This window comes from Lepus europaeus, chromosome 3 (genome assembly GCF_033115175.1).
Source record: "Lepus europaeus isolate LE1 chromosome 3, mLepTim1.pri, whole genome shotgun sequence".
Taxonomy (NCBI): Eukaryota; Metazoa; Chordata; class Mammalia; order Lagomorpha; family Leporidae; genus Lepus; species Lepus europaeus.
The window spans coordinates 59,014,890-59,042,476 of NC_084829.1; the positions used below are offsets into that span (position 1 = coordinate 59,014,890).

At 36.1% G+C, this 27,587-nt stretch overlaps 1 protein-coding gene across 1 annotated transcript in view; it reads right to left on the bottom strand.

Moving 5' to 3' along the window:
* KHDRBS2 (KH RNA binding domain containing, signal transduction associated 2) overlaps positions 1–27,587 on the bottom strand; it is a 629,201-nt gene that overhangs the window by 17,651 nt on the left and 583,963 nt on the right. Inside the window, exon 8 of the mRNA XM_062187562.1 lies at positions 5,933–5,991. Within this exon, the coding sequence (XP_062043546.1) occupies positions 5,933–5,991 (59 nt within the window). The remainder of the gene's footprint in view (positions 1–5,932; positions 5,992–27,587) is intronic.

The window sequence follows — 27,587 nt, forward strand, 5'->3', positions numbered from 1 at the left end:
AGGATTTCACTTTAAAAATGAAATTTGACTTTGAATGGCTTATTTGAACATAATAATGTCTTGTCATTAAGAGATTCTTCACTGTAGTATCTCCAGATTTGAGAACAATGGGTATGGATGATAGCCATTAAATAAATATTGGTAAATGAATAATGTTCTATGACTTTGTATAGAACTATAACAATTTACAGTGCTTTTTAAAGATCAGGTACTAGGGAGGGAAAATGTCTTTCTTGTACACCATCTTACTCCTGGAGACTAGCAATGCCTATATACAAAATGTTACATGAATTAAGGAAAGGGGTGGACTGTCTCTTATTCTTCTATTATTCTCATTAACTAATTAGACAAGGAATGTGGGTGGATGCCTGTATAAGGAAGAATTAAGAATATGCTTGAAACAATAGAGGTACAATTACTGCTGTGCTGAATTCAGATCCTGCATTGATAGGCGTGGGTGCTCTGGGATGCTGGGCAGCCTCAGATCTCAGACTGACTGGCCTACTCGTGGGGCTTTGGTAGCCCTGGGTTTTAGATGCTGGTATTCTTATTAAACACCATCTTATGTCTTTGACCTCCTCCTTCCAAAGAGTGAAAAATCTGTATGGAACAAAATTAAAGCAGTACTTTCTATGTCACCAAATGAGTGAAACCTGTGCAAATGTGTCTATAATCTATTTTTCTATAAAACAATTTCTGAAAATATGCCTACTTTGTGTGAGAGAATAGCCTTATTTCCTACAGCAGCAAAAGATCAGGTCAGTTTGGTTGCCAAAGAAGCTGCAATGTGGAGGACAGTGAGTGCGCTCACTTTGGATTAATTTTATTTATTGTTTTCCCAGTAAAATAGCATAGATGACCTCCCTTCTATGACAATAATAGAATAAAAGCCGGGAGGATTTAGAGACCTTTCACTGAGATGAACACCTTTTTTTTTTTTTCTCAAAGTGAAACAAAGTAAAGCTTAAGGTACCAGATTTTATTCTTTTTTCCAGGGACTACTGAACTCTGCTCCCATCTCTGAACTAAAAAGAAAAACCAAAAAGATACATTTGAACTCATAGTCTTGCTAATTATCAAACAATGGCAATACTTAATGCTGTGAGTCTTAGTCCCTCATCTGTGAAATGCAGATGACAATATGAATATGTTTCCTATTAAGGGTATTTCAAAAAGTTAATGGAAAATGGGGCCGGCGCCGCGGCTCACTAGGCTAATCCTCCGCCTAGCGGCGCCGGCACACCAGGTTCTAGTCCTGGTCGGGGCACCGATCCTGTCCCGGTGGCCCCTCTTCCAGTCCAGCTCTCTGCTGTGACCAGGGAGTGCAGTGGAGGATGGCCCAAGTGCTTGGGCCCCTGCACCCACATGGGAGACCAGAAGAAGCACCTGGCTCCTGCCAACGGATCAGCGTGGTGTGCCGGCTGCAGCGCGCCGGCCGTGGCGGCCATTGGAGGGTGAACCAACAGCAAAGGAAGACCTTTCTCTCTCTCTCTCTCTCTCTCACTGTCCACTCTGCCTGTCCAAAAAAAAAAAAAAGTTAATGGAAAATGGGATTAAAAGGTAAGAGTATTTTGTTACAAAAAAAATTTTGAAACCCCTGCATAGTTTTTTTTTTCATAACTTCCATTTCTATGAAGTTTTTGAAGATACCTCCTGTAGACATACATATTATTTCTAATAATTGTTATTTCCATATCCCTAATCTTCATTTTAAATTGTTTCATACAGAGCCACAATAGGAACTCAATGTATAGTAGAGCCGTGAATAGCATCCCAGTTAAATTTTAACTGAAAAGTGATCCCTGTTAAATTTAAGAGTGGAAAAAGAGAGGAAGGAGATGTACAATTTGGGACATGCTCAATCGGACTTGACGCAAATGGTGGAGTTAGAAATGTGCCAGGGGATTCCAACACAATCCCATCAAGGTGGCATGTACCAATGCCATCTCACTAGTCCAAGTGATCAATTTCAGCTCACAATTGATGGCTCTGATAGGTCTAAGAGTCAAAGGGATCACACAAACAAGACAAGTGTCTGCTAATACTAACTGATAGAATCAAAAAGGGAGAGAAGGATCCAACATGGGAAGCGGGATACACAGCAGACTCATAGAATGGTAGATGTCCTAAACAACACTCTGGCCTCAGAATCAGCCCTTAAGGCATTTGGATCTGGCTGAAGAGCCCATGAGAGTATTGTAGGCATGGAAAGCCAAGATACCATGGGAAAAAAAAAAAAAAAAAAAGACCTAAATGAAAGATCTCTGTGAGTGAGATCCCAGTGGAAAGAATGGGGCCATCAAAGAAGGAGGTACCTTTCTCCGAAGGGAGGAGAGAACTTCCACTTTGACTATGACCCTGTCGGAATAAGATCAAAGTCAGTGAACTCTAAAGGCTTCCATAGCCCTGACAACTCATGAATAGAGCCTAGGGGAGATTACTGACACCATGAACAGGAGTGTCAAATTGTTAAGTCAGCAACAGGAGTCACTGTGTACTTACACCCCATGTGGGATCTGTCCTTAATGTGTTGTCTAATGTGAAGTGATGCTATAACTAGTACTGAAACAGTATTTTTATACTTTGTGTTTCTGTGTGGGTACAAACTGATGAGGTCTTTACTAATTATATACTGAATTGATCTTCTGTATATAAAGAGAATTGGAAATGAAAAAAAAAAAAACAACAACCTGGTGTTAAATTGGAAATGGCATAGAAAATTAATTAATTTTAAAAAAATATTATGTAGGATCTCTGTCTTTAATGTGCTGTACACTGTTATTTAATGCTATAACTAGTACTCCAACGGTAGTTTTTTCACTTTGTGTTGCTATATGGGGCAAACTGTTGAAATCTTTACCTAATATATACTAAACTGATCTTCTGTATATAAAGAGAATTGAAAATGAATCTTGATGTGAATGGAAGGGGAGAGGGAGCAGGAAAGGGGAGGGTGGCAGGCGGGAGGGAAGTTATGGGAGGGGGGAAGCCATTGTAACCCATAAGCTGTACTTTGGAAATTTATATTCATTAAATAAAAGTTTAATAAATGAAAAAAAAAAGAAAACAAAGAAATTTTATTTAAAGTTACACTTTCATATTGATTTCGCCTATGTTAAATTTCATCATAAAAATAAATATTCAAAGCAAGCCAAAGTAGAACAGGTATGAGAGTCCTTAACACCTGGGACTGCCTGCTCTTGAGAGAGGAAAACGCTCCCCTTCACACACTGTTGTACAGTACTGAGGCTTCTAGGCATACTTCCATTACTTCTAACTGAAATTCATTTTGTATACAGGTCACTGGCATTGTTAGTGCTGTTCTACTTTGTCATACCTGTTCTACTTTGGCTTGCTTTGAATGATTCTTTGTTAGCCTAGTAATGGCCAAGAATACTTGACTTGTGACTGCTCAATAATTAGTTACAAATATAGAATATCCTTGATTTTTGAGATAGAAACAACTTGTAAATGTATGTCTATAAAATTGTATATATTTTTACAGAAAATCTATTTCTTTGTAACATAAAGGGAGGGGGAGTATCGACTTTACATTTTTTTTTCATATTTTTTTGAATTGCATCTTCTCTAGTTAGAAAACTTTCTTAATGGCTTTTCTATCCTAAACTTTGTCCCAGTCAATTCTAGAGTGTATCCAGAACCAACTGATGGAATTGTATGAAACCTGGTTTAGTGGAACAAATCTGATTCATAACTATGCAGCTTTCTAATTTTCCTATCTGATTTTTGGTTTATATTCCTTAGATAGATTTTTCTTTGAAAACCTGGGCTTGAGAGGTTGAGAAATGGAAATAAGTCCTTTCACTTTGTTATAGGTAGGTTTTCAATAATTGAGTCAAAGTGGTTTAAAGTTGTGGGGTGGGGTGGGGCTGGTGACTTAAAAATTATGGGCTCTGATTGGGCACTTCTCATTTGCATTCCTTCCATTTGACCTAATTTAACTGGTGAAATTTAAACTGAGTTCATGAGCTCATCTTTAAGGCTTTTTACTAAAAGGTTTTCAGCTGTTCCAAATGGGACTTATTAGCAGTGTGTGTATAAAAAGATCACATCAGGTGGAGAAGAGACATTTGATCCCTTGTTTACTTAATAAATTGTAAAATGATGGCTTGGAAAAGCAGGCCAGAGTCTCACCATGGTGCTGTTATTAGGCTTGGTTGTTAAACAAGGGCTAAGCCTAGTATGTCAATAAAACAAACACTTGTTTCATTTCAAAAAAAAATAGATAAATATTTTAAAATTTCAATTCATTTTAAAGATATAAACAAGGAGTTATATGTAAGTAGTCAGATTATGATTGCCAGTGGTTGTGTTGATGGCTTATAGTTTCCCGTTACTTTTGTGCTCAGTGGTGTTAGTCAGTTTGTGACTTCTTTTCCAAGAAAGATACACTGACTCCTTTCCTTCTGACACCTGGGACCTGCCCTTCTCCATCCTCATGCAGCACCATGCCTTTGTCATTTGTGGCCCCAAACACACAGACAACATGTGACATCTCCTTTGTTGCTCTCCATCCAGAGGAAGAGAGTACCCTTGGTATAATTTTAATAAAAATTCAATAATGTGAACATTTAAATAACTGTAATTATTCAAGGTTTTCAATGAATGACTCTGCGTATGCATTTTAAAGAGCCAGAAACTGCCTGTCAAATATGATGTACTCTATTCATATGTCATGAGCACTTAATAAATTATTTCAGAATAGACTTATGATTAATTTGAAGTGGTATTTTAAAGAATGTATTTTTGAGATAAATCCATTTTTTAGACTGACATGGTTATTAACTATTAATTCTTATCAGCCAGGTATTATTTGGCACTTTTTTTTTTAATAAAGCAGGGAAGGGGTTAAACAGTGGGGATGCGGTTGCAGTTTTCTTTTTTTAAATTTTTTTTAATTTTTAATTTTTTTTTTGACAGGCAGAGTGGATAGAGAGAGAGACAGGTCTTCCTTTTTGCTGTTGGTTCACCCTCTAATGGCCAACGGAAAAGGAAGACCTTTCTCTCTGTCTCTCTCTCTCTCACTGTCCACTCTGCCTGTCAAAAATTAAAAAAAAAATAAAAAATAAAGATTTATACATGTTGGGACAAGCATTGTTGTACAGTGGTTAATCCACCACCTTCAACGCTGGCTTCCTGTATGAGTCCCTGTTGCTTCACTGCTCTCTGCTATTTCGCCTGGGAAGGCAGCAGAAGGTGTTCCAAGTGCTTGGGCCCCTGCCACTTATATGGGAGACCCAGATGGAGCTGCTGGCTCCTTGCTTTGGCCCATGCCTTTGAGGCTATTTGGGGAGTGAACCAGCAAATGGAAGACTTCTCTCCCTCTCCTCCCTCCCCTCTCTTTTCCTCTCCCTCTCCTTTTCCCCTCACTTCTCCCTTCTCCCTCTCTTCCTCCTCTCTTCCTTTCTCCATCCCTTTCTCCCTGTGTCTCATTTTCTGTCTCTCTGCATTTCAAATAAATACATAATTTTTTAAAAAAAGTTTACATGCTAGAAAAATAACTTGAAAGTTATTTTATAATAACAATTCTCCCCTTAAAAATTTTAAGCTATTTTAAATGTTTATCAATCTGATGATCTTTGTGACATCAGAAAAGATATGGTATCATTGCCATATCAACAAGTCAGGCAGGGGACATGGTGAAACTCGTAAGACACTAGTCAGAATGCTCACTGTTGTGATTGGAAATGATCTGTGATTGTGATTAATTGCTTTTGAAATTTTCATCAAAATTGATCTGTACAATTTTCTGGCACTGGCTCGGTGAGTCAAATCTCATCCTGGAATTACATAAATCAATTTAGTCTGGACTTCTGTAAAAACTGGGGGGAGAAAGATAGAAGTAATTTCTGAGTTGTCAGTGACTGATGGATGTTCTGATTTCAGAGTTTTAGTAAAGCAAAGGTCTTACCATAGCTGTCATAGGCATCCTCAGTTACTCCGTGACCGTAGTCATAGTATTCAGGCACACTGAAACAGATGCAGACAGCAATCAATGTTAGTGAGATTAGGAAGAATCAACCCAGACTCTCATATGGAATTTGAAAGCAAAATGTGAGCTAAAGGAACATCCCAGGAACTGCTAGAAATAAAACACAATCCTAAAGACGTATTCAGTAGGAAAAATACAAGTTATTGACAAGAAGTTCTGTGATTTTTTTTCCAGTCTTTTCAGTATTTTTTTACCTCTATCTTCCAATTTGATAAGTCAAATTTTCCCTAAAACACAAGTGTAATATTTCAAAATTTGTCCAAAGGAAAGTTACCAAAGGTCTGTTGCTACATATAATGACAAGCTGGTCGATTGTCCGTGGTTTTCAATGTTATTACCTTAAGAAAATCCATCTTCAATTTCTAATACTGAAACTATATTTATACTCCATTGTTGCTGCTGCAGCAAGTCTGTAAACTTACCAAATATATATGACATTTCTTTTCCCTCCATAATTCGCTAAGTGCCTCCACTTTTCAGTGTGTGTCAAAAGGTATTTTTCCTCCATGTGTTATTCAAAAGACAATTTATGTGTCTACTCTCACCTACTTTACAACTGTCTTCACTTTATCATTCAGAATCAGTTTACCCCTTTATGACATCATTCCTATTAATATCCAAACACCTTATCTATACCGCCAATCTTTAAAAAACTCTCCCTAACCTATATGTCTCCTTTAGCAACTATTCCTTTCTTGATAAAATCTTTACAGAAAAATTTCATGAAAAGCATTAAATCTACTCATTCTTTCAAATTTTTAAATTTTCACATTTTTTATTTTTTAACTTTTATTTAATGAATATAAATTTCCAATGTACAGCTTATGGATTACAATGGCTTCCCCCTCCCAACTTCCCTCCCACCCGCAACCCTCCCCTCTCCCACTCCCTCTCCCCTTCCATTCACAACATATAATTCTCTTTATATAGAGAAGATCAATTTAGTATATATTAAGTAAAGATTTCAACAGTTTGCACCCACATAGAAACACAAAGTGAAACATACTGTTTGAGTACTAGTTATAGCATTAAATCACAATGGACAGCACATTAAGGACAGAGATCCCACATGAGGAGCAAGTGCACAGTGACTCCTGTTGTTGACCCAACAAATTGACACTCTAGTTTATGGTGCCAGTAACCATCCTAGGCTCTCGTCATGAGTTGCCAAGCCTATGGAAGCCTACCAAGTTTGCCAACTCTGATCATATTTAGACAATGTTTTATTTTCATTTTTATTTGCAAGGTAGAGAGTTACAAAGATGGAGAAAGGTCCTTCATCCATGGGTTCACTTCCTAAATGCCCACAGAAGATGGGTCTGGGCCAGGCCAAAATCAGGAGCCAGGAACCCCACCCAGGTCTTCCACATGGGAAGCAAGGACCCAAATACTTGAACCAACACCTCTTGTGTCCCACGGGGTGGATTAACAGAAAGTTGGATTAGAAGTGGAGGAGCTGGGGCTTGAAACAGGTTCTCTAATATGGGATGTATATATTCCCAACTGTGAGTTAACTACTGCACCAAATTCCCATCCCTCTACTTTTATTTTTACTGACTCTCCCTCTGTGTGCTTTTGAAGACATACAATTCAGCTGTTGTTCCCCTGTACCACTGAAACAGCTTTTGTCAACATCTTGACATTTTCAGCTCCAATGATCAAAGCTTGGTCTTCATTTTACTTTAGTACCATTTGACGCAGTTGATCAAATCCTGCTCCTGCAAATACTTCGCTTGCTCTCAAGTCACCTCATTTCCTTATTTTTCTCCATTTTCCCAAATTTTCCTGACCACTTAACCCTAGAGACCACTGGGCCGCAGGTGTTAGATTTTTTCTCTTTTTCTACCCAGACTCATTTTTAGCCAATCTCCTCTGCTGTGATTTCTTTAATAACACTTGCACTCTGATGACTCTCAAATTATGACCCCACTCTTGACACTTCTCCTCTGTTCTGGATTTACATTTCCTACAATACATTTCCACTTGCATGTCCAACTTAACATTTCAAAATATAAAAATATCTATTTCCTACTCAGACTCATCCCTTTTGCATTTTTCTCATCTTTGTCCATGATAACACCTCAGCATTATACAAAAAATCTTGGAATCCTCTTTTTCTCACATCTAATGTTTAATCAAACAGTAAATTCTTGAACCTCTACTTGCAAAATACATCCAGAACATTAACATGTCTATACATCTCTGCAGAGAGAACTGTGGTAGAAGTAAAGTAATTACCATATCTCACATAAGTGAATTCCATATCCTTCTAACTGGTCTCTGCCCCGCTTGCTCTGTTTCTACTATCTACTTAGCAATCAAAGTTATTCTTATAGAAGTAACTTAGATCCTACGAGTCTTCTACTCAAAATCCATCAGTAGTTCCTCTTTTAGGGTACAAAATTCTTATCTTTCTCACACAAGTTGTCTGTCAAGTGTTTCTTAGACCTTATGCTCCACCATTTTCTCCTTTGCTCATTCTACTGGGCTTCTAGAGGTTCCCTCAATGTGACACACACATGATTGTGTCAAGATCTTTTCATTTGTTGTTCCTGCTACCTGGAACAAGTTTTCCTAAGTGTCCAGTTCTTTGAGAGCTCATCAAAATGACAGGAGATGTTCCCATGATAATCCTGTTTAATATTCACCCACCCTTTACTTTGTTTTGTTCAGCTTAGCATTTATCAATTGCCACTGTAATATTATATAAAGAAATACATTAGCACAATTTGCTTATTTTTTAAGCACAATTTGTTTTTTTAGTGGTTATTTCTCACTTCTGTAATATAAGCTCCTTGATATAGGAACTCAGTCTCTTATTCATTGACTTTCACTGTTGCAGGTTGATTTTCCAGAATACTGTTTGGCACACAAGAGTTTCTCAGTGCATATTCATGGAACAACAGAATGAATTGTTTATAGGAAGATTAGACACTATTTAAATGAGTAGCTTATTATACATAAGTCAGAATTTTTAAAAATGCTATGCAAAAACATATTTTAAATTAGTATTTGGATTATTTTAGTATTGGGATTATTTATGTATTTAAAATATTTTATTTATTGTTTTGTTTGAATGAGAGAGAGAGAGAGAGAGAGAGAGAGAGAGAGAGATTTCATCTACTAGTTCACTACCCAAATGCCCACAGTAGCCAGGGTAGGACTAGACTAAACCAGGATCCAGAAACTCCATCTTCATCTTTCAAATGGGTTGAAGAGGCCCAATTACTGGAGCCATGATCTGCTGTTTCCCAGGGTACACACTGGCAGGAAGCTAGATAAGAAGTGCAGGAACTAGAACTCAAATCAGGTACTCTGATATGGGATGTGGGCATCCTAAGGAGAAGCAACTTACCACTGAGCCAAATTCTTTTTTCATGAATTCATATATTTTAAATATTGCCTAAGCTCCTATATTTACAGTACAATCATTTTTCCCGAAATAAGCTCTTTGGCTTAAAATTAGGTATGAAACATTACTCTGCCTGGATCTCATTTTATAAATTATCTAAATTACTAATTATTTTTAAATATGTAAAAGTGTGGCAAGAAAATTACTTAGTATCAAATACCAAACAGGATAAGGGCTGCAGATGGGGGATTGATGCCAAATGGTTAGGCCACACAAAAAGACCAAAAGGCCTCACGTTATATAGTCTCTGAATGTGGTGTTGATTATTCATCAGAGCAATCAGGTAAGTCTCCTTATTTTAAGTACTTGGGATTTCACTGGTAGTGTGAAATAGAAATAACAAAGAAAACAAAATGATAAAAGAGGTGGAGAAAAGGTTGATCATCTTTATTTTTCTTGGCAGGGGGCAATTTATGATGCACTAGCTTCAGTTTTAAAGAATTTTGGGAAAAAGATTGCCTAGATCTGCTCATATGCTCAGGATATTTATATACAGACTATCTGTTCTTCTCCTCTTCCTACCAAACACTGGAGACTGTAGAGGCTAAAACCAGTGCCCAGTGTTTGGGTGTTTCTTTCTTTCTTACACACTTATATCCATTTGAATGACATAACCCAACTCAGAAACCGCATCCCAATTCAGAATATGCGTAACAAATTCTTGGTTCTTTGGGTGATCAAGAAGTGATGTGAAATGTGAAAATGACTTCCTATTTACAGAAATGGAGAGAAAAATGCTGGCTTCATCAGTAATTTCTGCCTTACTCAATAATTGTTATTTGAGTAGGCCTCTGAATATGTTTCACAAAGTATGCTATATAAAGACTAGTAGCACCCAAAACTATGCAATATCATTTCTGTATTTCTTACTGGATTTCAATTTTAGTTTATAAACATAAGGGAGAGAAAGAGAATAGTAGTGAAAGAGACCATGATAAAGAAGTTATAATTGTGGTCTAGCATAAGTGATACATAAACACTAAGAGGAAAATTTTAGAATAACTTTCTAAATCTAAAAATTGGAAAATGGAGCATACAAGGCAGTTGTCAAATAATAATGGAAAATGATGGCTAAGTATCATAATGGACTTCTCCAGAGCCCCTCCTTTTGCTTATTCAAATAACACTTCTTATTTATGCCACAAAAAAATCTTACTTGGACAAGTAAGTGAGTATGCAAGTAGTTCTGTACTTCCTAGCCAGTCACCATTTCAGCTCATGTGCCCTTGTGATTAAATTAGGAAACATGGGGTGTGTGCAGAAGTGAGGTGGCAACCTAGGTCGTTTTTAATTTAAAAACAATCTTGTCATTTTCACTTGCGCAACTTCATCTTCTTAATTGGTAGAATGCACTCAATGTGGTGACCAAGAATCTACTTTGCAAATGAGTTAGGAAGTGACAGAATGCAACATGGGAGGGACCTGTCACTTTAGATGACCACATGGAGCAGACTTACCCTACTACTTACCTCAGTGATTGTTAAGAGAAAATTTTGTATATTGCGTGGATCGTTGAGTTTTGATTCTGTTACAGTAGCTTAGTTGAACACAAATCAAGATGTAGAAGTATGGAACTCCCATTAAAATTCCAAACTAGGGGGTTTTAGCCAGTGGGGGTACTGAGGGTGCAAAGGAAAAAAATAGTGTAGTGTAGAAAGCTGATGTCCTTTGTTATGTCAGTGACCACTTGGAAGGCAAACTACAGCCCTGGTGTATCCTCTAGTATTTGGGAAAAATATTGGACAAAACCCACTTTAAAAATATTTACTTATTTAAAAGGCAGAGCAGAGAGAGAGAGATCTTGCATCTACTGGTTCCCTCCACAAATGTCTGCAACAGCCAGGGCTGGGCCAGACCAAAGCCAGGCACCAGGAGATTCTTCCAGGTCTCCTACATGGGTGCTGTGGCCTAAGCACTTGGGCCATTTTTGTTTTTTAAATTTTTATTTATTTATTTGAAAGTCAGAGTTACACAGAGAGACGAGAGGCAGAGCGAGAGGTCTTCCATCCCATGGTTCACTCCCCAATTAGCTACAATGGCTGGAGCTGAGCCAATCCGAAGCCAGGAGCCAGGAGCTTCTTCTGGGTCCCCAACATGGGTTCAGAGGCCCAAGGACTTGGGCCATCTTCCAGTGCTTTCACAGGCCATAGCAGAGAGCTGGATTGGAAGTGGAACAGCCAGGTCTCAAACCAGCACCCATATGGGTTGCCAGCACTTCAGGCCAGGGCATTAACCTGCTGCACCACAGCGCCACCCCCTTTGGGCCATCTTGCACAGCTTTCCCAGGTGCTTTAGCAGGGAGTTGGATAGGAGTGGAACAGCTGGGACTCAAACCATATTGAATGCTAGCACTTCAGGAGATGGCTTTATAAGCTATACCACAGTGCCAGACCCAAAGCCCACTTGTTAGTGATACTTGCTGATTTTAGAAAGGTTTACAAAAATAAAAGAATTCAAATTAGACCATTTTGCTAGTAGAAATAAGAATAGGACTTTACTAGCAAGTCTGTTTGCCTGGTTATGTGTTATATCATTTATTTATATTATATATCATTTAAATTGATAATCCCCCAAATTCATAAAATTGGGACTTAACAGTAGTAGAGAAGTGAGTTACTTCTGTAGTCCTATAACTAGAGATAATGAATGTTGCCTGAAGATTTCCTCCCATCATCCTGTTGGACTTTGCATCATTTACGATCCTTAGATCAATCCTCACACACTACCAGCCGGGAGCATGCTGCCAAAATTGTAAATGTCTCAATGAAGACATACTCCACCCAGTTCTGACATGTCTGTTGGTAAGTCCATTTATCCACTAGGATAAGGAAGAATTTTCCAGGAAATCTGGGATAAGTCCTAGATAGAACAAAGGTTGGCAGAGGCAATCAAAAAAACTCCTTATCTGCTCCTGATGGGTGTCTTAGAATCTCTGCTGGGAGGATTTTGTTTCCTCCTGCTTTCCTAATGGCAGTTCCTCCACTAGTCATTCTGTCCAGTTTGACCACTTTATATTTGAGTGTGTTGTATGATGAGGGAGTTGAGAGTGGGCAAGATGATTTGTTCATTATTTTACAGGAGGTCAGACTCCAAGAACTAGATGGATACCTAATATAGAGGTTTGTATATATCTTCAATTTTTGAAATAGTTGCAGTAGTATGAATTAAACTTGGAATTTTCTGGAAAGGAAACAAGTACTTTTGTTTGTATATTTGTTTTTCTAATGGAAATAAGACATTCATGCATATCATCATGACTGAAACGTGCTGTAGAAGACCACAAGTTGTTCCTCTCTGAAATCCACTTATCCCTTTCTTCTATAAAGAGACTAAAAATCCCAAGACTATATTTTCTTTTCTCCCTTACCTTTGAGTGGAGCCATGTGCAGAGTGATGTTATCAATTCATTATGACTTGCATAAAAGTAATTTCACTGGGCTTGACTTCCTTCCAGTTTTCAAGAAACTGGCTAGAAACAGCAATGAGTAGAGCTACATTGGGAACCCGAATCCCTGAAGAACACCATGGGATACAGCTAATGTACCTACCCTTGCATACTATATATAAGAGAAATAAATGTTTCCTTTGTTTGAGTTGCTGATTTGTGGGACTTAGAACAATGCCTTAGAGATTAACAGGTATTCAGTAAATATTTAATGAATGAATGAATAAATGATTGAATAAAAAGAAAAGGAGATCATTGTATTTAGCATGAATCTTAGAACATTTTAGTATAGATATCTTCTTAATAGAATATTTTGTATGCTTCAGATGGTATATCCATTAATATTGACAAGGGAACTGTGAAAAAATATCCACTTATTTTCTGATAAATATGGTATTCAGAGAAAAGTTTAACTAGTTGCTACTGTCTCATTTATTATGAACTAATTTTTACAAATATTTATTAATATCTAAGGTATTGAAGTAAAAAAAGCCAAAAGAGTGTGTAGAATATTACCAAAAATTGAATATTGTTTGAGCAACTGCAGCTTCCACGATGTATTCTGATTTCATATATTTGTCACTTCCTGGGAAAATTATAACTGCTATAACCACCAGAGTAATTAAGTTTCAAATCATGAATAATTATTATAATTTTAATTAACACATCCATAATTGTAACAGTGTGTATAGAAACCTTGCTGTCATCTATATTTTCTAAATTAAAAGATGGAATAACAGCAAATTGAAAATTAAATAACTAGGTTGTGTTTATACAGAATTCATTTGTCCACTTTCATTCATATTTCAACATGATTAAACAACATGATACATGAAACAAATGGAAAAAAATCTAACCCTTTTTGAATTACAAAATGAAAGCTTTAGAGCCAATACCATAGCCTACTATTTCTAGCCAATTTCATATTTGTTTTAATTTTAAATATTTTATTGTATATATTTAAAAGGTACATGATGACTTGAGATTTACATAGTGAATTGGTTACTACAGTCAAGTAAATTAACATATATGTATAAAATTATATAGTGATATAAAAATCACATGTGCTTTGTGTGAATATAAAGCTACCCAACTATTTTTGGCTTTTAAGGGGGTATTCCTAAATTTTGTTCTCTTTAGCATTTACAATGTAACCTTGTTATATTGTGTATTTACATTTTATTGACAGACATATTTGTCAAACAGATAAATTTTTAGCCCAGCCCCATCCTAAAATTACAAATTGGTCATTCCTTCATTCTTACATCTACTAATGTGCTGAGTGAGCCCTTTGGTTAAGTTTCATGGGCTCAGTGAAAGTGCTATTCACTAAGCAGTAAACCTGGTGTATAGATTAATGCATTCAACATACAGGCACATGCGGCAGTTCTTACCCCAAACCCAAATCTCTGTCAGTGTGCTTCAGGGTACTAACCAAACAATGTTGGGAAAGACAAATGGGATATGTTCCCAAACTGGCTCAAAACTCCATAGTTTCCTTCACATCTCATCACTCTTGTGATACTTGCTAGTTCTGATCATTTTCCCTGAGTCTTCCCTTAGAGAGGGAACATGTACCTTTTTTTATTTGCATGCATTTCATAAATACAACATTAGGAACATAGCAATTCTTCTCACTGTGTCTGCCTCTGACCCACCCTCCCACCTCCCTTCCTCTTCTCTCTTCTGTTCCCCCTTTTTTTTTTTTATTGAGATCTATTTTCATTTAACTTTATAGACAGAGGATAAACTGTGTTTTAGGTAAAGAGTTCAATGCTTTGTATGAGAAAGAAAAAAGAAAAAAAAAAAGAAACATGTAATGTTATGTCCAGCACTAAATGAAGGTGAAGTTTACTAACATGGGATCATTTTATTCCTATATTGGAAAATCTATAATATGAAATGCCTGTGTTGAATATCTTAGGAGAATTTGCAAATAAGCTGTTAAAATGATTTTCCCTTACCTATTGCTTCAAGAGCCAATCCTATATTCTCACATAAACTGGATGCATGCATCTCTCCTTTTTCACCTCTCTCAATATCTTCTTTCACTTTCATTATTCTTGGTAATACAACGTATTAGCATAATGACCACAAAATTAAAACCAAAGAACTATACATAGACATATTTAGCCTAGTTTGTAAAATATTAAAAATCAATAAAAGAGCTGAAAAAGCTGTCATGGAAATTAGAGTCTAGTAAAAAAAAAAAAAACAAAAAACAAAAAAAAAAACCAAACAGGTATTAAACAAGTACTAAGCAGTAATACATCTGTTATTTTTTGAAAATTAGTCACCAAATTAGTAGATGAGTATAAATCACCCAAGTTAGATGGAATAAAGGAGCCTTACAATCAGGGGCCAGCACCAGTCAAGGCTCAGAAGCAAGGAAAGGGGCCACATCAGCAACTCCTCCAGAGCAGCCAGAGGCTTAGCACAAAGCAGACAGGGGATCAGTAGGAATCTCAAGAAAAATGGGCAGGGGTAGTGCTGCAGGTAGGTTAAGCTGCCATTTGGACACCTGTGGACAGCACAGAGGGCCAGCAGTTGAGTCCTTCCTCCCTTTCTAATCCAGCTTCCTGCTAATGTACTCTGTGAGGCAGGAGATCATGTCTCAAGCACCTGGGTCCCTGTCACTCCACGTGGCTTTGGCCTGACCCAGCCCTGGTTGTGGCTGGCACAATCAGAGGATGGATGGAGCTACAGACACACACACATACGTATATATCTCACAAACTTTGTAATAAAGGAGCATGCATTGGGCAGTTCTTGAAATACCCTGTCTTATGTCTTAGACATGGTAAGGAGTTTGAGTTTTATCTTAAGAGCTACTGAAGACAATGGTAAATTTAGGAGGGGAACAGACTTGACTATGTTTGCTTTAAACAAATCACTCTGTATGTGGTGTCTTCCTTATCCACTGTTCTATTAGCTATACTGGGGACATCAGCAAACACCCAGTAGAAGCCCAACAAATATTTATTGGATAAATAAAAGAGAATTAATAAATGATTGGAAAATGAACATTTTTATAATTGCTCTCTACCTGTGTTTTTACACCATATTTCCTTTGTATCAATGAACTTGGATTTTTTTTGTTAAAATGAAATGTGTAATAAAATTTGCCTATTAAGATAAATCACTTGTGAACAAAGAACATAATTATTTCATATAATTAGATACTATATTCAGGATCGTCACTTTGTATTGCTAAGTGTAATTTTCATAACTTTGCAGAGATTAAAAAGCAGGAAAAATATAATAGATGGTAATTTTAGGCTAGCTGTAATCAGAAATTCAAAAAAATGAAATTTTTTTGGATATTGAGAACAATACACAAATCATGTGTGATGTTTCAGAGATGCATATATAAAGGATGGATTATAAAACAGCCATGTTTCCTTAATTTCTTTTTTTCTAATATTTAATAACAGCTTCAGTAAACAACAAACCCCATACCTTTTAAATGCTTTTTTAAAAATGTATTTAAATCTTTGTTATTGCTCAAATCTGCTTGCCTACTTCCTTACTACTTGTAACACATGATTTATAGAATTGAGAATTTTTAATAGGAAAGGACCTTAAAGAGGAAATCATATTATTTATTTTTTGGAATTCTCTCTCTCAGAAGAATAATACACACACACACACGTAACACTTCTCTTTTGGCATTTAGTACACAGTCAACACTGCTAGGAGCTTTATATGTCTTATTTAATTGTCCCAACAATTCTTGATTTTGTAGTATTAAGCCAGGTGCAAAAGAGGAAGTTTATTTTAGCTAGATTGAATGAATTGTCCTAACTGCCCAGCTCCTTGATGATGAAACCTGGAATGGCTGATGATACAATCCACCTAATCATCTATGAGTATCCAAAAATAATCTTGATTTTACTTGGGTACGACCGAACCAGAAAAAGGTGAGAAATAAATAAAGTCAATGGAACCTTGGGCTAAGTGTGATTTTAGGATGATGAACTTAAGTTCCCCTCTACATTTACCTGTTCTCCTCCTCCTCAGAAAAATTCCAGCAACAATCAGGAAAGGAGACCTGCTCAAAGCACACATATTTTCCAGCACCCTTTTATCTCCTCCTCAGTTACTTCCTCATCCAAGAAACTCAGATTCCAGATGACTCTAAAAATATCACTGTGATTGTTGCAACTTCATCTTTATTGAAATACTATTATTTACCTGTCTGTCTTACTGATTCGAATATGATCACAGTTATTTGAATATAATGATGATTATATTCCCAGGGAATAATCTAACACCTGTCAAATACTAGGGGCTCATGAAATATTAACCAAATGAATGAACTTAAGTCCAGGAACTGCTGAGCTATATATTAATTCCAACTCTAAACAGCTACCTTTGAACCTGCAAATGTAATCTGATAATTAATTCATTGGATTGATTACCACCCATCCCTTTTACGTATGCCCCCTTCCACTCCTTTTTCTGTTTGGAGGAAATCATGCTATTATATTTAAACAAGTTCCCAGTTTACTTTATCACTTTCCATGACTGTTCCATGACTTAGTTTCAATAATGACTAAATAGAAGAAATGTATAGGATAGCCTTAAGCTTTTGAGATGTTGGTTTCTTGAAAAGTAGATTTGGCTTATCACTAGATAGCTCTTAAGTGGCAGACAAAAAGATGCTAATCATCTACAGAGGAATTGGACCGTGGAATAATAAACCTTGAGGCTATGCTAGGTGGTATGAAGCTTGGCTTTGAAATTATGGAGATTTCAAGTTTATGATTATCCCTTACTAGTTCTCATGGGTCTGAGGATCAAAACATTTTCCTTTCTATGAATACCTTAAGAACTGTGACCACATAAAAATCACTAGGTCAGTCAATAAACATCTATTGAGTACCAGTACTATTCAGGGGATGCAAAGAGGAACAATATATTCACATATTGCTTAGCTATATTAGAATAAAATATATCAGTATTGCAAGGTAAGCATGAATAGATGAATACTATGAAATTTTCAACCTACTTTATCTTTATTTATCTAACACAATTTATTGAGAACTTATTATATACCAAACATAATTCTAAGTCCCAGAGGATACAGCACTGAACAAAATAGACAAAGATACTCTCATGGAATTCACAAATAAAATAAGAAACAAATGAAATTTGAAATAAAATATGGTATAAGTTAAATATTTAAAAATATGAAGGGAAAAGGCTAAAATTAGAAGGGAAAACATGTTTTGGGATTAGGATAAAATTACAGTTAAAGTGGTTGTGAAAGGCTTTACTAATGAGATTACATCAGGAAAAAAAAAAAAAAAAACTTGGGAGAGTTACAGGAAAAATTTTGGAAATTTAGTGGATGAACATTCCTGGGCAAGAGCAATAGAAAATACTAAGGGCCTTGAGGTAGCATTATGATTAGGATATTCAAGGAATTTTAAGATAGCCAGTGCATGAGGGCTCAGGGAGGAGAGGAGAGCTGTAGGAGAAGAGGTTGGGGATGGGGTCCGGTGGCAGATTCTTCTCCATGCCCACCCCTAAGTGCTTTCCTTCTCCAAGCTGGCTCCTTCTCTGTACATTCTTGACCTTTACCATCTAATCCATGCTTAAGGCTTCACTGACCAAAAACTGTATGTTTTACAAATACTTTTCCAGTATCAAAAGAGAAATTGTTAGAATCTTCACATTAAGATGAAACTATTCTGTTTCAAAGCCCAAGTTATAATAACCTAAAGATTTAAAAAGTGCACTTTCCTCCAAATTTTAACAGCTAATTATTTTAGTTAAATGTAAAATACCATTGTAATTTATGAAAGAAATGACTTATTTGAAAGCATCCAAATGTGCTTGAATTTTGATATGTACATTTTTTAAATGATCAGTGGCTTCTGAATTCATTTTCATGATTAATACTATAAGTAGACAGAAGCGAAGACTCATATATAATATTTGTTGGGCTGCTGATGGTTAATTTCAAGGGATTAGAACTGTAAAACTCTGAATCATTAAAACAGAGAAGTATGAAACACAAATATGAACACCCAGTCATAAAAGGAAAATAGCATAGACTACATATGTAATTGCTAATTATAGGTAAAGCCATATAATTTCAAATTCTTAAGCAGTCTCACCTTTTGCATTAAAATCCTGGGTACCAATATCAATGAAATGAATCAAATATTTAAATATGAAAATGTTTAAATTAGTCATTCTGTGTACATATTTTATGCTTTTTCTTTCTAATTCAATTATGTTTCTATTTAGAAATTAGCCTTCATTTTGAGGATCACCAGAGAAATAAACATACAAGTTAATTTTTCTGATTGGAAATTAGGGTTTACATATATGGCCATTTTTTTTTAAATTTATTTGACAGGTAGAGTTATAGACAGTGAGAGAGAGACAGAGAGAAAGGTCTTCCTTCCAGTGGTTCACTCCCTAGATGGCTGCTACGGCCGAAGCTGCACCGATCCGAAGCAGGAGCCAGGAGCTTGTTCCTGGTCTCCCATAGGGTGCAGGGGCCCAAGCACTTGGGCCATCCTCCACTGCCTTCCCAGGCCACAGCAGAGAGCTGGACTGGAAGAGGAGCAACCGGGACAGAATCCGGCGCCCCAACCGGGACTAGAACCCGGGGTGCCGGTGCCGCAGGAGGAGGATTAGCCAAGTCAGCCACGGCGCCGGCCCATGGCCATTTGTTCATTGAGAATTCACTATAACCATATTCACCTTCTTATTGAATAAAGGCTTGTTTTGAAAATAAGCCATAGCAAACACTTAAAAGCTCTCTATAACTTATATTTTACACATTTAGAAATATTTATAATATTAAAATATTTGCGACATAGACCTACTAATAGGCAGAGAGCTCTTATCTACTAGTTCACTCTTTAAGTGCAATCTTTAAGTTTACTCTTTCATTAGTTAAGAAATAATTAAAATAAATTTTAATAAATCGATCATTCAGTATGTTAAAAATATTAAATGAAATGTATTATCTTTTTGCACATATATATATATATATATATATTTCAAACAAAAACTATATACCCTTCTCCATGACTGCATATTAGTTGTTTCTATGGAGTTGTAGTAAGGACAAGATCAATGCTTTATGTACTGTATTTTGGAAATGCTTTTGACATTCCTTCAATGTTACAGAAATAATGTTAAACAGTGTTGTAATTTTATTACTGTGTTATTTATTTAGTAATTCTCTCCAGTGTTATGCTGAAAACATTGTGTTGTAGAGCAGTATTTTTCTATGTAAATAGAACATAAATTTGCATCTTCCAAAATTAATAGTAAAGTAGGTTTGTTACATATAGTGGCTGAAGAGTTATATTCATTAATAGACAGAAAACACAATTATCTCCTCAGTTATTTTTCTAGCCTGTTAGTTTTGAAAAATCAGAGATAAAAATCTGCTCAAAGGGTACTAACTTATTGTGACAAGAGGAAAGTTCACAGTATCAAGGGTGGAGAATAGTGAGGTCTTCATTCTATGACGATCGGGAGGAAGACAATATGCCTTCTAAAAATGATATACAAAGTATTTCTAACTTAAAATTGGTAGCTGTGATTTTCTGTTTGTATTACTGTTTTGTCTTGCACAAATCACTTAATTTCATGGAATTCTAGTGTCCTTACTTTTAATATGAGCAATAATGACATATACCTCAAATATTAAAGAGATAACCTATGACAGCCTCATAATAAGTACTTAGTACACATCAGTAACTCAGTAGCTATTGATAATTGAGATTATCCAATCAAAGAAGGCATAGACATAAATCTCCTCTTTTCAGGGTAGGCATTTTGCCTACTGGTTGAGACACAGGTTAAAATGCTTGCACTTCAAATCAGTGTACCTGGGTATGATTCCTAGCTCTGAGTCCCAATTCCAGGTTCATGCCAATGCAGACCCCGACAGCGACATGTGATGGTTCAGGTGATTGGTTTCTTCTACTCATGTGGGAGACATGAAATGAGTTGCCAGCTTCTGGCTTCTGCCTGGTCAAGTAATGGTTATTGGAGGCACTTGAAGTGTGAATCAGCAGATGAGAGCTCTATCTGCCTTGCAAATAATTTTTTTAAAAAGCATTCCTCTTTTTCACATTGAAAAAGGTTATAGGCCTCACAGAAATTTTACTTTCTTGAAATATTCTGAAACATGAAATAACCATACATGCCCTCTTAAGTTTCAGATGGTGGTATTTAATGTCCACAAGATGAAATATAGGCTGATTATGCATGAGGGAAGTGACATATTTGTTCTGCTCATAGATTAAGGATCATGATAGATGATCTATATAAGGCATCTAGTACAGAATTATGATCAGCTTTGCAATGATCTCCTTTAACAATGGATATTTTGAGGAGTTCATTCTCATGTTCCAAATGAGAGAAAAATATATATACATAAAATAATATATAAATATAAACAAATATATATATAGCTTTCCTTTCTGGATTTAACATTGTGCTTAGATTTCTGCAAATGATCTCTCCTTATAGACATTCTTTAATCATTTATTTTCAATTTAGCTTGTATTTTTTGCTTATTTTGATCCTTTATTATACATAAATGAGGGGTGAGCAATTTTACAACAAAAACATTAATCTTCTGTGCTATTGTGTACAATTATAATTAGAGCACAGCAATTATTTTCTATAAATAAGACATTCTAGTAACTGATTAATTAGGCTCAGTGGTACATGACATTAATAAATGAACTATTACATGCCTTTGGTTCAAACACATAGAAGCTATTGAACCCTAGTTTGAAATGGACATAACTTTAACTGTACACACATATTTCTTTGACTGACTCATAATTCGTATCAGTACAGTTTCAGTGCTGTAAACATCAGTATGATTTCTAATTATTTCAGTACTTTAATCTACTTGACTTGAGACTGAATTCATTGGTGCAAGCTGCACCATGGACATGTGTTAGTACTGATTCATACTCATTGATTCATTCAAGTCACAGATGGAATCTCAACTGTGCTGCATAATGTTTTAAAACCACTTGTAACTTATTAAAGTGTTATTTTCACACACCAGACTTTAGAAATTTAACTGAACATAACAGAGTGGAGAAAGGATATGTGAACTGATGATAATCATTCTATTCTAACAATACTTTTCTTTGTGTGATAAATAAAGACACATTCATCCAGAAACTCTCAATTGTTTTATGTTTAGGAGCATCATAAAATCTCCTCATTACTGAAGATTAGCAGTAATGTCAAATTATTGCAAACAGAAAGATAAATCAAAATTCTAACCTCTTGTTTTTGTGCACCACCACTGTGGCTTGCTTTGATCTGAATTATAATTATGTATCCTCACATGTCCCTTTTCTTCAATCTGTGGGTGATAATTACTGAGTGCAAAGCACAAGTCCCTTTCCTATATTCTAATCTCCTGTCTAACCTTTCCATCACTCCCCTCTTTAATACATTCAGCACCCAGAGATGATGCACCATCTCCCAAAGACATGATCCTATAATTATGGCCATGATGATCTTTGTTTAAATGGAACTTCTTCATCTAAGAAGGTATCTATTAACTTCTTAGAATTCATCTGAGTGTTCAGATTCTTTTTAAGGAATTACTAAACTCCCAGACAAGGTATTGCCACTTATCACTTGTCTTATTTAAGACTTCAGTCACATCTTTTAGAATGGCTCTCACTGTACCAGATCTCTTGTTTTCCTCCAGCACAGTGGTTGTCAATATTAGTGTGCATAATCATTGCAAGGATACTATACTAAAAATGCAGATCCCTGAGCCCAGTGTTTCAGATCGTAATTCAGCTCCCCCCACTAGAGGCCCAGAAATCTTTATTTTCTTTGTAATATTTCAGATGCAGAAGTTCAATCTATAAGTAAATCAAAATCTAGGCTGTGACTCATTTGTTTTTAAAATTATTGTTAATTTGTTTGAAAGGTAGATAGGAATAAAGAGGTGATGGTAGAGGTAGAAAGAGAAAGGGCAGAAAGAGGTCTTCCATCCATTAGTTCACTAACCCAAATGATCATAACAGCCAGGGCTGGACCAGGCTGAAGGCAGGATACCAGAACTAAATCCATATCTCCACACTGGTGACAGGGATCCAAGTACTTGAACCACCACCTGCTGCCTATCAGGATGTGTGTTATCAGAAAGCTGGATAGGAAGTGTAACAGCAGGACTTGAAGCAGGTGTTCTGCTATGGGATGTGGATATCCCATAGAGTGACTTAGCCACTGTACCGTATGCCCTCTCCTGTCTTATTTGGTTCCATATAAATAGATTCAGAATATTGAAATTCAATGAATTTTGTTTTAATAAATGAATAATTTTAAAATACTACATAATTTTATGTGAATAATTTGTAAGCTACCTGCCAGTGCAATCATGTAAATTCATGGCTCTGTTTCTAACTATTCTCATAAAATTTTAATTAGTGGTCAATGTCAATATAAAGTTTGCTACTGAATATTAATCCTTGGCATTTTGTTTTCCAAAAAAAAGTTCTTGAAAATTACTTGAATAAAGAAATAAACATAAGATATACTAGGAAGTATAACTTCTTTGCTTGTTTTAAGAGTTAGTACTCAAAATCAACAAGAAGCCTAAGCAACAGGGTGAAATGTCTCAGAGATAAACATATGTTACTGTCTTTAGGTTAAAAAAATAATTGCAAAGATGCAGGATGATTTTAGAACTGACTTGACAGTAGTTCACTTAGAAAGAACTTAGTTTTCCCATTGAAAACATTTTCAATAAAGCCCAATAATGTGGCATAGTCATTTAAAAAATTGACTGCTCAGAATATATTGAAAGGCTTAGAAGCAAGAAGTACAGGATGTAAAACTGCCATCTCTTTGTGCTAGTCAACTCCCTTCTGATATAAGATATACCTCAAGATCACTGTGCCAAACTGTAAGATGGACACTTGGACTACTGGAATGGTTTTAGAAGAGATCAGTGTAACTGCTGAAATGGGAACCATGATATAAAAAGAAAAGTGGAAGAAAACTAATTCCATGTGATCATTTACCTTGGATACCAGTTCGATGCTGGTACAATAGTTCTGAATAACAACCAACCACAAAGTCTCCATATCATCCAAGAATAAGTAGTTATTTAACTCATATAGTTTGGTTTGGCTGAAGGTTGGTTGATCGATGCTTGGCCAGCAAGGGGCTCTGTCCCAAACTGTGGATAAAGCTAATCTTGGATCTCCCTGGGATTTTGGCTCTACATGTGTATATTCTGGAGCCAAGGCAAAGGAATAAAACAGATACCAGAGGAAGCTCTACTCATGCTAAAGGCAAGAGGCTGGTGGGAAACATATAGACTTCCTATGGCCTAGGTTTAAAAGTGGCATAATTGTGCTAGTCAAAGCAAGATACAAGGTAGTGAAGAGTCAGGAAAACAAACTCTGCCACACATTTTTGAGAGATGGAAAATACCACAGCAGTGGGTGTGAATGGGAGGGATGAAGAACTGCAGCCGGGGATACTCAGACATTCTGGATTGGATACTCCTAGTGGATATTACCTTCTTTAAGAAAAACTGTTGGGAAGGGCATTTGGCATAGCAGTTAAGGTGCTTTGGGTGTCCACATCCCCTGTCAGAATCTCTGGGTTTGAGTCTCAGCTCTGCTACCAATTCCAGCCCCTGCTAATCTGCACCATGGGAGGCAGCAGGTAATGGCTCAAGAACTTAAGTCCCTGCCACCTAAGTGGGAAACCCAGATTGAGTTCTGAAGTTCTGGATTCAGTGTGGCCCATCCCTGGCTGTTGTGGGCATATGGGCAGTAACTACTGGGTGGGAGATCTCTGTCTGACTGTCTCTCAAATTAACTAATTAAGAAAATTAGTATATGGAAGAAACAAGCTAGCTTTATTTACATGTAGCTTCACAGACCAGATGAGACATCATTGCATGTAAACGGAGATTACAAGGTGGTAGCTATTGCATCCTTTTTAGAGCTTCCTAATAAGCTGAGGTATTTAAAAAATCAAATAAAATATTCAAGAAGTAGTATATTATTTACATAAAGGCCTCAATCTTTAGAATTGGAGGAAAATCAGTTCAAAATTTGGACATATTTACTTGTTAAATTAAAAGTCCTAGTCATTGTAAACATTCTGTATTTAAAATACCCAATAGAGACACCTGGGACATAGCAAATACTCTGTTTTGTGGCTATATTATTATTATTATTATTATTATTATTATTGTTATTATTATTAGAAATATAGTATAGCACTCTTTTCCTTGCTTTTTATATTTTTCTTTGGTATATTTCACATATCTTGTACCTATAACTTAATCATTCCTAAATATTATAAAATGCACATTCACAATTACTTATCCTTGAATTACAAATCCAAAAGCTTTGAAAGCAGAAGTTGTTTTCTTTTAAAGTGGGTATCTGAAATAATTAGGTAAAGCATTTCTAACCTGAAGTGGTAAAATTTATGGTTATTTATATCTTGTTTGGTATAGGTACTCATGTAGTGATGTTCATCAAAATGTTTGTGAAAAGTAGAATTGTAAGTTTATTTGGTTCAAAAAATTTGAAATCTATATATAGTTTTTCCCAACACACATAACATACATTTTCCTGAACTTTTTCAAGATACCCTATATACCCCATAAAATTTTTAAATCCTCTCATATTCCAATAAAATTATTTTTGGTTTTAATATCACTGATATTGTTAGAAAGATATAGTATTTACATTACATTGCCTTTTTGAAGTAGAACCTGTATTTTAATGTACCACATTTACTTATATTTCTCTCTAGCACTTATTAAATAGCAAGTCCTTAGTAAATACTACTTTAATGAAACAGCAAAAGAAGATGTTGAAGATATTAGAAAAGGAATTCTAAGTATGGAAAATGAATGATAAAACTCTATCTTTTTTGGCTCTATGTTACATTCACCCCAGATAATTTTTCTTTACTTTTCTGAGATCATACAAGATCTATGGTGAGTCTTGTTTTTGTTTCTCCAACTCTGTGTAAAGACCATCTTTTCTACCTTGATCAGTAGAATACCAGAAGAAATGTTAAAAGAAAAATGCTTCTCCTCTCTTATTCCAGGTGTGCAAATGCAAAGTAGCAAGACGTGGGATTAGCTTTTTAGTGTGATTTTTGTTTATTACATGCAAATTGAGAAACCAATGAAAACACAGAAAGATTGTTCAGGAAAGGAATGGAATATCAGCAAATGGAGAAGATAAGATTTCTTCCTGAGTTCAGATAACCAAATTAGCCTGGTGCAAAATAAAAGATGATCATAATTTTCTCTAAAGATGAGTATGGTTATATCAGTTTCTAGGTTGACGAAAGTCTTAAGTCCTATTCAAATACTAAATTCTTTTCTTTTTTTTTTATTTTTAAAGATTTTATTTATTTATTTGACAGGTAGAGTTACAGAGAGTGAGAGAGAGAGAGAGAGAGAGAGACAGAGAGAAAGGCCTTCCTCCCATTGATTCACTCCCCAAATGGCTGCCACGGCCGGCGCTGCACTGATCTGAAGCCAGGAGCCAAGAGCTTCCTCCTGGTCTCCCATGCGGGTGCAGGGACCAAGCACTTGGGTCATCCTCCACTGCATTCCGGGCCACAGCAGAGAGCTGGACTGGAATAGGGGGAACTGGGACTAGAACCAGCGCCCATATAGGGTGCTGATGCCGCAGGTGGAGGATTAACCAAGTGAGCCACAGCGTCAGCCCCTAAATTCTTTTCTTGTTTCTAAATGCTGTATCCAAGCTTTACAGTGTGTTTCCTGTGGCTAAATACCCTGCCACTCCCAAATACCTTATAATCTGATGTTCCTGAAAGACATTCGGCTTTTTAGTAATGAACTATATGTTCATATTTGTTTTTGTACATAATGATGCCTTTGCCTGGGTACATTTTACCCACCTCTCAGCTTGGCATCAGTTCTTGAAAGCCTTCTGATACTCTCCTAATCAGCCACTAGATGGCCTCCTGCATTCTTTCATAGCCTCTAGCACATCCTTCTAGGCATAGTACTAATTACATGCTAATATTTGAGTGTTTTGCGTCTTCCCTAATTGTAGATTTTCTCCTGAATTTTTGTACAAACTTGACAGGCCATATAGTATCTTTAAATATCCATACTGAATGACTTTGCTCTTCTGCCCTTGGGAGCATTTTCTGTATACTGACCTCTATCCCAATTATTTTGTATACAGAAAGATTTAGAAAATAATGGCCATGGCTTTCTACAGATATATTTTGTTTGGATGTTTGCCAACATCAAAAAATCAGGATATTTTACTGAAAACTGATGTTAATAGGTCGTATTGTACAAAACTATGGGTACAATATTTTCTCTCCCTAAACCATGCCCTCCCCAATTGACTAGTGAGGTCACTATGTCTTCTCTTGAGACTGGCTGGCTAGTGACTTGCCTGTAATTAACCAAATAAGATTAAGTTATAAAGGAAAATGAGATTTTGGTTTGTTCTTTGAAATGCTCATGTCTGATGATCTAAGCAACCATGCTGTGACGAGGCCTAAGTACCATGGATGATAGCACATGAGCATACCCAGTAACGGCCCTAGTTAAGGCATCAGATAAACTACTAGACAGAATATAAATGCACACTGATTCATAAGACTAGGGAAAATGATTTTACTAACTCATCTCATTAGAGTTTCCTTAAGGGAACATTTTAAAGTACAAA